The 13,687-nt window shown below is 34.7% G+C and overlaps 1 protein-coding gene across 1 annotated transcript in view; it reads left to right on the forward strand.

Annotated features, from left to right (window-relative positions):
* LOC148955157 (soluble guanylate cyclase 88E-like) overlaps positions 1-13,687 on the forward strand; it is a 262,557-nt gene that overhangs the window by 108,929 nt on the left and 139,941 nt on the right. Inside the window, exon 4 of the mRNA XM_089106273.1 lies at positions 3,817-3,971. Within this exon, the coding sequence (XP_088962399.1) occupies positions 3,817-3,971 (155 nt within the window). The remainder of the gene's footprint in view (positions 1-3,816; positions 3,972-13,687) is intronic.

Here is a 13,687-nt window from a genome sequence, read left to right on the forward strand (position 1 = left end):
GCCAGAAGAAAGATCACGGATGCGTGTTTATTTGTTTTTTTGTTTCTTTTCCCCTGGGGCAATCGTATCGACCCAGTGGTCGTAGAATATCGCAGGAGGGCTCATTTGAAAGGAAATTAAAAATTCAAGTGCTCTTTTTAAGCGACTAATAAAACAGATGGCAACTATGCCCACTCCCACGCTCATTTTTTCCCAAAGTCACCCGATCAAAATTTTAAGATATCGTTTTTGTTCAGAATGGTCAAAAACATAGTAACTACGTCTTTGAGGATGGTTTAATCCCCCACAGTTGCCAGGGGATGATCTTTTTCCAATGCTTACATATGGTATTGGTTATTGGGAAGCATACAAAAGTTTTCAGGGAGATTTTTCTGGTAGTAGGGGGGGGGAGGTTAGGTCGCGGGTTACGTGGGAGGATCTTTCCATGGAGAAAGTTTTCATGGGGAAAGGGACATTGCTATGAAGGGGGCACCAAATTTCCTAGTACTTTTTAAGCAAACGATCATAAATTAAACTAAAAAAAACAAGTTTTTCAACTGAAAGTAAGGAGCAACATAAAAACTTCAAACGAACAGAAATCATTACGTATATGATTGGGCTGGATCCCTGGTCAATACCTCGCTCTTTACGCTGAAGCTTTTTTAGTCATTTCATAACAGCTATTTATTCTAATTAACGGCCTTTCTGGTTAAGGGGTCATTCTTAAAGAATTGGAACAAAATTTGAATTTTAGCATAAAGAGCGAGATATTGACTAGGAGGTGGAGCCCCTCATGTAAGTAACAAAAATATACAAATATAGAAGGTCGTTACGTAAGTTAATTTGTAAGGGACGTATATTTATTACGAATAACAAAGTTCATAGATAAAATGAAACAACTTTCAAGAAAGCCATTTAACCAAAAAAAGTAAAAATAATATGCAAATTTCGTTTTAATTATTCATATACGGTGAGCCAAAATCAAAACCTGTATTAATTAAAAAACAATCAGAAATTAAAAAAAAAGTTTTTTTAACTGAAAGTAAGCAGTGACATTAAAACTTAAAACGAACATAAATTATTCTGTATATGCAAGGGGATATCCCCTCCTCAACATCTCGGGCTTTACGCTAAACCTTTTTATTGATTTAGAGAATAAAGTTGTGAGACAGAGTCAAACTTTAGCGTAAAGAGCAAGGCGTTGAGGAGGGGACATCCCCTTTCAAATACAGAAGAATTTCTGTTCGTTTTAAGTTTTAATGTCACTTTGAAATACGGAATAATTTCTGTTCGTTTTACGTTTCAATGTTGCTCTTTACTTTCAGCTAAACCTTTACCCGGCTCAATAGTAACCGAAACTCCAAAAAATGGAATTTTGATAGCAATAGATACATCAAAAGAATTACGTTTTTATGTCGATTTCAAATATATAAGGTTTATCAAGTTTAGTCTTATCCATCAAAAGTTACGAGCCTCAGAAAATTTGCCTTATTTTTAATATAAGGGTAAAAAACGCCTTAAAAGTATTAAAATATCAATGAAAATCTTATCATCAGATTTAGCGTGTTAGAGAACCCTAATCTAGAAGTTTCAAGCTCCTATCTGCAAAAATGTGGAATTTTGTATTTTTTACCAGAAGAAAGATCACGGATGAGTGTTTATTTTTTTTTTTTTTTTTTTTTTTTTTTTTTTTTTTTTTTTTTCCTCAGGGTGATTGTATTGACCCAGATGTCGTAGAATATTGTGAGATGGCTCATTTGAACGAAAATTAAAAGTCCTATCGCCCTTTTTAAGTGACCAAAAAAATAGAGGGCAACTAGGCCTCCTCCCATGCTCGTTTTTTTCTGAAGTCATCCGACCAAAATTTTGAGATAGAAATTTTTTTCAGCTTGGTCAAAAATATAATAGCTATATCTTTGAGGATTACTTAATCCCCAACGGTCCCCGGGGGAAAGGCTGCAAGTTATGAAACTTTGCCCAATGTTTAAATATAGTATTGGTTATTGGGAAGTATTCAGACATTTTCAGGGGAATGAGTTCTGGTAGTGGAGGGGGGTCAGGGGTTACGTCGGAGGATCTTCCCATGGAGGAATTTTTCATGGCAGAAGGGACATTGCTATGAAGGGGCGCCAGATTTCCCCGCATTATTTAAAAAAATGATCTGAAATTAAACTAAAAAAAAAATAAGTTTTTCACCTGAAAGTAAGGAGCAACATCAAAACTTAAAACGGATAGAAATTATTACGTATGTGATTGGGTTCACCCCCTAGTCGATACCTCACTCTACGCTAAAGGTTTTTTTAGTACTTTCATAAGATCTATTTATTCTAATTAACGGTCTCTCTGATTAATGGGTCATTTTTATAGTATTGGAACAAAATTCTAACTTTAGCGTAAAGACCGAGGTACTGACTAGGGGGCGAACCCCGTGATATACCTATTAAAAATATATGAAAACAGAAGTTCGTTATGTAAGTTAATTTGTAAGTTATGTATATTTATTTCTAATAAAATCGTTCGAAAATAAAATTAAACCATTTTCGAGAAAGCCATTTAACCAAAAAAACGTAAAATTAATATGTAAATTTCTTTTTAATTATTCAAGTAAGGTGAGTCAAAATCAAAACTTGTAATAATTTAAAAACGTTCAGAAACTAAATAAAACAAACAAGTTGTTTTAACTGAAAGTAGGCTAAGGAGCGACATTAAAACATAAAACTAACAGAAATTATTCTGTATATGAAAGGGGCTGTCCCCTCCTCAATGCCTCGCTCTTTGCGCTAAAGTTTGACTCTTTCTCACAACTCTATTTTTTAAAACAATAAAAAACTTTAGCGTAAAGAGCGAGGCGCTGAGGAGGGGACAGCCCCTTTCATTTAAGGAATAATTTCTGTTCGTTTTAAGTTTTAGTGTCGTTTCTTACTTTCAGTTAAAAAAACTCGTTTTTCTTTTTGTTTAATCGTTTCAGAAGTCGTTCTTAAAAATTAAGACAAACAGTCAAACTTTTGCGCAAATATCAAGGTATCGAGAAGGGGGGCAACCCCTTAATATGCAAAATAGTTATGTTTGTTTTGGATTTTTTATGCTGCTGCTTACTTTTAATTGAAATGAATTGTTTTTTATTTGATTTTGATCGTTTTTCAAATAACGCTGAGAATCTGGCTTACCCTCTATGAAAAATTCCCTGCCCCACGCAAAACTCCTCCGTGGACAGAACAATTCTTTCAGAACAATTCTATTCTCGATGAAAGTCCTACTTTCCTTAAATTTCTTGCAGATTATTCAGCCTGAAAAATTATCCTTGGTATACTTTCATTTGAAATACAACTCTAAGCTTTTATTTTTTTCCGATCACTCCAGAAATCATCCCTTCCATGGAAATTTTTTAGTATATGAGTGGATTGCCCCTTTTTCAACCCATCGCTCTTTAGGCCAAAGTTTAAATTTTGTCCCAATTGTTTGAAAATGAGTCCTGAAACACAAGGGTCGTTTAATTATAACAATATGTAACTTCTTTAAAAGTGCCGAAAAACTTTAGCGGAAAGAGCGAGGTGTTGAAGAAGGGGCAACCCCCCTCATATACTTAATAATTTTAGTTCGTTTTAAGTTTTAATGTTGCTCCTTGCTTTCAGTTGAAAAAACTGTTTTGTTTTTTTTATATAATATCGTATTTAGGATTATGCTAGATATGAAAAGAACTGCCGCCCTTTGAGAATTTTAACTTAAAAACGATTGTTTTCAAATGAAACAACTTGTTATATTGTTTTTTAAATGAAATTCAGTATTTTACAATCGAGCTTTTTTTGAATAGTCCTTCGTTTATCTGTTTCTTTGTAGGTCTTGACAATCTACACGAATATTTAAAATTTTCATATCCAAAAATGAGAGCGCCGTCATTTTTCTGTGACAATGAAACAACGGAAGGGCTAGTCCTGCATTACAGGTCGAAAAGAAGAGGATTTATTTATTATACAATGGGTCAAATAAAACAGGTGAGTAGTCTACTTTTCATTTGTTCTCAAAAAAAAAAAAAATATATGAACCAGTAGCTGTCAAGTAAGTCTCACCATGTACAGCTAGCAAACTATATTAATCTGACCTCGCAATTTGAGAAAGTTGTAAGAAAACATAGTCGGATTGGCCAACATATTTACTCAACAGTAGATAGCGGGGTGTTATGCGTCAAATGACGACTGGTTTTGCCAACTGTCAATTTGATCAAATAGTGCTTAATAGTAACCAAAACCTTAAAAGAACGGAATTTTGATACCAGTAGTTACATCAAAAGAATTGGATTTTTATGCTGATTTTAAATATATAAGTTCATCAGGTTTACTCATAACCATGAAAAGTTACGAGCCTAAAAAACTTTACCTTATTTGAAAACAAGGGGAAACACCCCGTGATAGAATCTTAATAAAAATCACACCATCAGATCCAACGTATTAGAAAACACTACTGTAGAGGTTTCAAGCTCCTATCTGTAAAAATGTGGAATTTTGAATTTTTGCCAGAAGAAAGATCACGGATGCGTGTGTATTTGTTTTTTTTTCCAGGGGTGATCTTATCGATCCAGAGGTCCTACAATATTGCGAGAGGGCTCATTTGACCGGAAATTACGTGGGTTACGTGGGAAGATATTTCCATTGAGGATGTTTTCATGGCACAAGGGACATTTTTATGAAGGGGGTGCCGGATTTCCCAGCATTATTTAAAAAACCAATCACAAATTAAATAAAAAAAAAACAAGTTTTTTCAACTGAAAGTAAGGAGCAAAATTAAAACTTAAAACGAACAGAAATTATTACGTATATGAGGGGGTTCACCCCCTAGTAAATACATCGCTCTTAAAACTAATTTTTTTTTTATTAATTTCAAAAGATCTATCTATTCTAATTAAACGGCTTTTGTGATTCAGGGGTTTGTGATTCGAACAAATTCGAACTTTAGCGTAAAGAGCGAGCTATTGACTAGGGAGCGAACACCCTCGGTAATTTCTGTTCGTTTTAAGTTTTAATATTGCTCCTTGCTTTCAGTTGAAAAAGACGTGTTTTTTTTAATTTAATTTCAGCTTTAAGGCAATTTTGCTTGCTTATACTTGCTTGAGTTTTTAGAGAATTACAATTTTGTCCCGTTTTTGGGGGTTAGCTTTTCTCTTTTAGTAAAGCACTAGTTTCTAGATTCTATAGATGTTGGAAATTACCATGAGTCCGTTTATTTGACCTAGTTTTGTATATACATCTTTTGCGAAACAATATTTTTTTGTTCGTTTACAGTTCAACTTCACTCTTTACGTCCGTAAGAGTTTTTTTTTTAAGTTTAGAGAATTCAAGTAAAGCTTTTTTAGATTTAGATTAGATATGTAATGCTAGTGGCATAAGCAAAAGTATTGATGATGTGAATACGTTTTTGAAGACATTGAAAGTCCAGGGGTGAAAGTAGGTTTGAATCTTAGTGTTAAGAAAAAATCGCTTGAATTAGAAGATAGCTAGGGATGACGAGGTGATTGTGGTTGCTGTACTGACAGAGAGCAGGCTACTGACAGAGAGAACAGCTTGGTAAAATTCTACTGTAGCGACTTTTGGCTATCTTAGACAGGGGCTAGGTTAGGAAAATGAAACTTTCAGGGATGGGTCTACAGGCTAGAGTGTGTCCCGGGAAGGTATTTTGAAGTACGTACCTCCACTCCTTCTCCCGTTAGAGGGTCCTGACCTTTGATGACCTTTAAAAACCCTGTGTGTTCTAAAATTGAAACCTTGCAAAATAGATATTCTGCTTAAATGCAACAACTAAATTATTTTCAGCTTTACAACTTTTCTGGATCCCAATTTATAAGATTTTAAAGATATGTAAATACATTTCCTAAATTTTGAGAAAAAATGTTGAAATGGCTTAAAATTTTACTAAAATAACAGGAATTGCATTTTCAGAACTAAGGCCAGAGAAAAAGAAACAGATAACTGAAAATTAAGATATAATATTGTTTGGTCAGAATTTCAATAGGTAAAAGGCCTATCAAGTGGGCAAATTTAAGGGCCCTCCAGGCTAGAAGGAGATATAGTGGATGTAGGTACTTCAAAATACCTTCTCGGGACATACTTTAGCCTGTAGGCTCATCCCTGAAACTTCCTTTTCCTAACCTAGCGCCTTTCCAAGATAGCCAAAAGTCGCTAAAGTAGAAATTTACCGAACAGCTTTGCTTGTCTAATGGAATTTATAATAATTAAGGCGGATTTATCGAAGGCGAAGGATATAAAATACTGCGGGAACAGGATGTTTTTTTGCGGTTGGAGGAAGACAGAAGAAATAGGGACACAAATGTTAAAATAATATAAAGAAACTTAAAGCCACATTAATAACAGCTCTAAGCAAGCTGCAGGAAAAAAGTATTCCTGATAATAGTGCTATAAAAAATTGGAAGTTTTTTAAGCAATGAAATTGCAAATTAGGTCCAAAGTGCCCCTATAATCATGGATCTATTACCCCTAACTTCAAAAAACACAATGAAGCTAGTCCAAGAGTTTGTTCTCGATTTTTATATAACAAGTGCGACCAAAAGAAGTGCTCGTTATTGCACTTTTGTCGTTTTGACCTCACTGGCAAGTGTACTAAAACAAAGTGTAATTTTGACCACGTTCCTTTATGTAAGTTAGCATCAAGTGGGCTTTGTTTCGGGTGTGATAGCCTGCATATTTATGTCCCCCCTTCCTTTTTACGAAATAAATCGAGCTGCAAACAAAAAACAAGTGCACAAACTTGGGCAGTCCCAGCTGTTACCAGTCAAGGATTCAACACTGGAAAGCCCCCTTTTTTAGGCAGCACTACAGACCCCATTCCTCCCTCATTAATTACCCCTCATTACCTACCTCCCTATCCTTTACAAAGCAACATGCCCAGGCATCCTCTACCCGAAACGCCCCTCCAACCCGAAATTTTACTCACGACCAGTCAAATCATCATCACAGACGTTACTGCACCAAAACCCTCCCACAATCCCCTCTTACTTGTATCCCTCCCAGTCACAAGCCCCCTTGCATACCCTACCCACTCCATGTGCCCAAGATGCTGTTGACTGGTTCTGGCCTCCATCCGTCATTTGCCAAAGCAATCCAACCTCCCTCCTCCCAGAACGTTCCCACCCCACTTCCATTTCCCAGCACCTTCTTACCTTCCCGTCTCCCCCTTTCCTCCCTACCAAAAATCCTCCCGATTCAACTACTTCTTACCCTATATCCACGAAACCCCGCCTCCGACCCATTCGTTATACCCCGCGTGCCCACCCTACCAATGTGACTCAGGTCTGAGTCATTTTGCATTTAATAATTGTCTTGTATTAAATCCTAATTGTTCGCACTTCCCGACAACTGAAAACAAGTCGCACCTTCCTCGTCATGCTTCGTCTGTATCCTCGCCCTTCCTTCCACCTCCAAATCCCCAAGGTAAATCCTTCTCTTACCCTACTTCTCCGCAGCATCATAATATTAAATTGAAACCCCACCCAGGAAATTCTCAAACACACCAAGTATCCATGTCGAGATTCCCCAATCGGTTTGTTTTTCCTAAACTTTTAGTTACTAATGCTGAAAGTCTTAATTTTGAAAAGCTTACCGAACTCGAGATGGTTTCAGAATCAAAACTAATCGACATTAGCTATTCCGGAAGTACAGTCTCATGACCCAGGGTCTCTGCACCTGACAAATTATACGGAGTTTATTAAACTCCGTCCTTTAGACCACCCACTTGGAAAAAAAGGTGGCGGTGTTTTGTTCTTTACTAAGAGTAACCTTTACCCAAAGCTTATTCGAGTCCCTAGTTTATCCGAGTATAATGAAATCCTCTGGCTAAGTATTAGACCAAAAGTTCTTCCTCGTCCATTTAATATTATTGCAATAGCTGTTTTCAAATATCGAGTAAAAACGTAAATCCATTCTGAAATTACAGAAAAATTCAGATTTTGTAACATATAAATAAACCAATTTGTTTCTATTTTTTGTGTGCTGGGCCGTCTACATAAAGTTATTTTATCTTGATTCCACAAAAAAATCAAAGCGGACTTCAGAAGTCTACAAGCCTATGAGACATACCTCTTAGTTTAATTTTCCATCATATGTATAATTTTACAGCTATTCCTTACCTTTCCTTCCATTAGGTAGGAGTTATCATCTTTCGATTCTTTTATCCCCCTCCTCAAATTTTAAACGTTCTTTCTCAATAACTCATTACAGTTATTGCCCTCTTCAAAATTCTTGTCTTCCTTATTTTCGTATGTGGCTGAATACTAAAGATCTGTCCGATGTTTATAATTTAAAAAATCTTGATGAGACAATGATTTTGTTCCACAAAAAGCTAATCGAAAAATATCAAATTTGTGACCCTGAAAAAAAAAGTGCTCCAGTGACAGACCCTTTATTAAACAAAATATAAAAACACTAATTAGAACCAAACTGAAGCTTTTCTAAAATGGTAAACAAGATAAAGCCAATAAACTAAGAAAATCAATTAAAAGAGAAATTCGCAAATTGGCAAAATCTTACTACAAAAATGAGATCGAAGTATTGTTTACTAATAAACCCAAAAACTAATACTCAGAGGTTAAAAGTTTCTTTGGCATGAGATTTGAACAACTTAGCTTCAGTCTACCCGAGTCCCCTGATATTACTGCCAATAATCTCAATAAATTCCTCGCTTCCATTGTCCAGAGCCTTCCACCACTGTCCGACCAATTACCATCAGGAGCCCTTTCCCCTTCTTTACCCACTGTTACCCCGTCTGAGATAGAAAGAAGAATTCAAGATAGAAACTAGAAGATAGAAGAAAGACATGTATTTGTCCTTTGGATATCCCCTTTCCTCTTATTAGTGCCTTCGGTGATATCTTGTCTAAGCCCTTGTCTTTCCTGTTTAACAAAATTACCGAGTCTGGGCCAATTCCTACAATTTGGAAACAGGGTTTCATAACCCCTTTGAAAAAGAAAAACGGAAATCCTGGTTTTGAAGGCGTTCGGCCTATAACTCTTACTCCTATTTTCTCGAAGTTTTATGAAGGATTACTTGCAGATTAGCTAAAGGTAAAAGTTCTACCACTCACTGACTTGAAACAATTTGGGAACCTAAAATCCACCTCTACTTCCCATTACATTGTTTATCTTTTTGATCACATTGAGAAAACCCTTGAAAAGCCTAATTCCTGGCTAAATTTAATTTCTATTAACCTTCAGAAACATTTAACCTTCTTAACCACAATATTTTCAATGAGAAATTTGTTAACGAGTTCAATATTGATCCTTTACTGGTGAAATTAGTTGCCTCCTTATTAACAAATAGATCGCAAGTTGTCAAATACCAAAACCATTATTCAAATCCTCTCCCTGTCCACAACAGCATACCCCAAGGTACTCTTCTAGGTCCCCTCCTTTTTTCAGTAATGATCAACAGCCTCGCAAAGGAATTTCCTGACTGATGGAAATTTGTTGATGACCTAATGGTTGTTGAAACTTGCTTTATAACTTTGATAAGTGATCCTATGAGTATCCTCAATGAATTTGGAGACGAAGAATTGGACTTAGACATGACATTAAACGCCTCTAAGTCCATGATAATGCCCATTTGTTTCCTCAAATCCTCGGCCAATTTTCTTAATCCTATCCCTTCTGAAATCTCTGTGTCCTCATTTAAACTACTTGGCGTCACAATTTCTTCAAATTTAAAGTGGGATATCCACGTTAAAGACATCATCCATAGAGCTAATGTGTCTATCGCCCTTCTTAAGCTCCTAAATAAATTCAGCATCCCCCCTTCTCACTCCTTTCAAATTTATACTTCTTTTGTCCGCCCACATCTAGAATATGCTTGACCAGTTTGGCGCCCTAGTATCTCTCGTAGAGAATCAGAAAAAATCGAATCAATTCAAAAAAGGGTCTTGTGAATAATTTTCAAAGAAGGCAAGGTGCCATACTCTCTGCTCCTAGGCTGAAAACCCTAAAGGAAAGGAGGGTTTCGTTGTCCCTCCGTTTCGTAAAAAATGCCATAACAAACTATCAGACGGCAAGTATTTTCCCCAAACGTAATTCTCCATACAGATTACGGCAGCCTCAAATGGTTGTAGAGCCCATTCCTGCTTTGTCCTTCATTTGCCGCTTTAATTCTAGATACGAGAGAATTTTTATCCTCTTCATAACAGAAAAAATGAATAAAATGTCTCAATAGTTTCTTCCCCCCCCCCTCTTTTTTTTATTAGCTGATGGTACTGCCCAGCTTCTTGCACTCATTTGCTTGTCCCCCTTTTTTTTACCAGTTTTTATTGTTTTTAACTCTTTTATTGATTTACTGCAGTTGAATTATTGGCATTTTCTTAGTATCCTTTTTAATTTAAATGCATTTATTTCTTGCTCTAAGTTTAGTTTGACCAGTTTTTAATGCATTTCTGTCTCGCTTCAAGTTTAGTTTGACCAGTTTTTATCTTTTTTTTTTTTTAATTGACTTTTTACAGTTTTAATTATTGACTTTTAAATTATTGTTCATTATGGTTTTCTCTATTTTGTTGTTGTTCTTTGCATTTTTAGTGTAACCATTTATGCTGTCGACTCCAAAGTCCGAATTCGGCCCTTTGTGGGCTTGTGATAGCGATTTTTTTGAAATAAATATCTTATAGCTATTAAGTATGGTTAAGAAATTTAAGTGCCTGGTTTTTAGACGCGGTCGTATAAAACGTAGAAACAAAAGAAGGTTGTACGACGTAAAAAGTCTTTATTGAAACAGAGTGAAGCTGCTTAGGTGATATAGTATAGGTGATTAAATAAATAAAATGCAAGCTTGTTCAAATGAAAGCAAAGAGCGACATTTAAACTTAAAGGAACAGAAATTTATCCGAATATTAGCCGGGATGCCTCCTCTTTAGTCCTCCACTCTTTACGCTAAAGTTTTATAGTGGTTTAAAAAACACTAATTTGTTCAAATCAAATGCGCTTGTCATTTGAGCAGTCGTTCTGAGAGGAATGGGACAACTTGTCAAACTTTAAGGTAAAGAGCAGGGGACTGAAGAGAGGACAGTCCCCCTTTATATACGGAATAATTTATGTTCGTTCCAAGCTTTTGAGTCCCTCTTTATTTTCATTTGAGAAAATTTTATCTTTTATTTAGTTCTTGTTTGTTTTTCAGTGTTTACCTTGGGTTATAACACGAGAAGTGCTACCATCCCTAAAAATCTACTCTTTATGTCAAAATTTAACTTTGGTACAGCAAAGCGTGGAAAAAAAAGAACTCACTTAGTATATTTCCTTTTCGAGATTATTTATAATTATTCAAAATAAACTACCATTTCATCAATATGAGAGGAGCCACACCTTATTTACTATGTGTATATATATATATATATATATATATATATATATATATATATATATATATATATATATATATATATATATATATATATATATATATATATATATATATATATATATATATATATATATATATATATATATATATATATATATATATATATATATATATATATATATATATATATATATATATATATATATATATATATATAAAAAAAAAATATATATATATATATATATATATATATATATATATATATATATATATATATATATATATATATATATATATATATATATATATATATATATATATATATATATATATATATATATATATATATATATATATATATATATATATATATATATATATATATATATATATATATATACTTGATTTAGCAATATACCTTTCAATATTCCCCCAAGTTTCAGCTCAATACCCTTGGGCTATTCAGACACAGCCAGGATCAAACACTTCCCCTTTCCCAATGATAAATTCGGCATGTAAAAATGGACAAATTGCATAACTAACGTTCCTTGCCGTGTCTGGACGCTGTGGGGGGGGGGGGAGTGGGAATGGCATCCTCGGAAGTATAAATATTAGGCTTCTGGACTATTTTGAAAAAAAAAAATCAAAACTTCTGTCAGTGTTAAGGTCTCTCCGATCACTTTTAGCATCCCCGTCAATATAACTTTTAAGTTTCAACTTAATACCCTTAGCCATGTTGCTTTTGTGCCCTTTTGATAACCATCCTGCATGTAGTGAGTTTAATTTTTTTTTTTTTTTTTTTTTTTTTTTTTTTTACATCCCCTTCAAAAATTTCTGGGAGCTTCACCTTAATACCCTAGGCCTTTCATGAAGACTCTGGATCAATTTCAACTTGCATAAATTACTACTCTTGCCCAGGGGGCTATGCGGGGTTATGAAATCCCCAGGGATGTAGTTATTCGATATTTAGACTATTTGGGCAAGATGGCTATTTCAGAATTTGATTAGATGTCTTTCGGGGAAGGGTACCGACAAAGAGAGTAGAGAGTGGTAAGGGGGCTGGTTGCCCTCCCATCACTTTTCAACATGCCCTGAAGGTTTCAACTTAATACCCTCAGCCGTTCTCAAGATTCTGCAGATAGGCCTGTTTGAGGCATGGGATGCCCATAGTGTCCTTTGGTTTAGTTTAACAGTTAGCTTTAGTTTAGTTTAGCCTTAGGTTCGCCAATATCTATTTCTAATTTTTAACATTCGGTTTCTATGCAGAATCAAAGAAAAATATTTGTTTTTTTGCACTAATAGACAGTATTTGCGCAATCATAATACTGTTTTTGACAGATAAGGTTAAGGGGGAACGGTATAGAAAAATTCCCGGCTATCTCGTCCATTTTAAATATTTTTAGCTTGTCTGGCGACACCAGACGCATAAAAGCATCGATTTTGGTTTCTTTTTATCCCCCTGATCTAGCAACATAATCATAGATGAGTTTGCTAATTTTTCATATTTTTTCTGGGCTTTCTAAATTAAGTTTTTTCGTGCCAATTCTATTTCAATTTGTGTAAAAGAACGGCAAATACAAGCATAATAAAATTAACATGGACTTGTAGAGAATTTTGAAAGGAACAACTTCACTTTTTTTTTTCCTAATCAATTCATAACAGACATTTTCATAAGTTTATTTGTTTCTATTAAAAGTTATTACCATCAGTTTTATATTAGAAACTCCTGAACTGTTGCATATTTAGTTTCAATAGGCGGGTATAAATACCAGTCTTCAGGTGATAAACAGTCAGGGTTTCAACTTGTATCGGCTGGCATGATGAGTGAATATTTCAGCATATTATACAAATGGAAACGCTCCGTCAAATTAGGCTGCTGTCAAAGATTTTGAAAAAAGAGAAAGGCAATTAGAGAACAATTTGGCCTATTTAGTTCCCAAACGTGCTGTGCTAAATACAAGAGCGACGGCAGAGAATTTTCGGGGGGGGGGGGGGGCAAACGCCAAAATATCAGTGGTGGTTGGGTGACATGGAATATGTTTCCGGAATTTTTTTTGGTAGGAATAAGCTTATTTTTAAATACTTTTAGAAAAGAACTCTCAAATAAAAAGAGCAACTAAATTGCCTGCAAAATGAAACAAAATACAGTGAATTTTATACCGCAAGGATTCCTAGCAAAAAGATCAATGTGTTTCATCAATAATATATTTAATTATTATGTATTTAATTTTAAAAGAAAATCAAACTCAAACCAAAATTACAGAAAGATTGCTTTCGTAGATTACAACAGTTCTAAACTTACCTTTATGCAATTTCCTACGCCTTACAGTAGTTTACACAAGGAGTACAGATGCTAAAAGATCATCTTG

The sequence above is a fragment of the Artemia sp. Qi Xiang Cuo genome, chromosome 2 (genome assembly GCF_049724085.1).
Source record: "Artemia sp. Qi Xiang Cuo chromosome 2, ASM4972408v1, whole genome shotgun sequence".
NCBI classification, from domain to species: Eukaryota; Metazoa; Arthropoda; class Branchiopoda; order Anostraca; family Artemiidae; genus Artemia; species Artemia sp. Qi Xiang Cuo.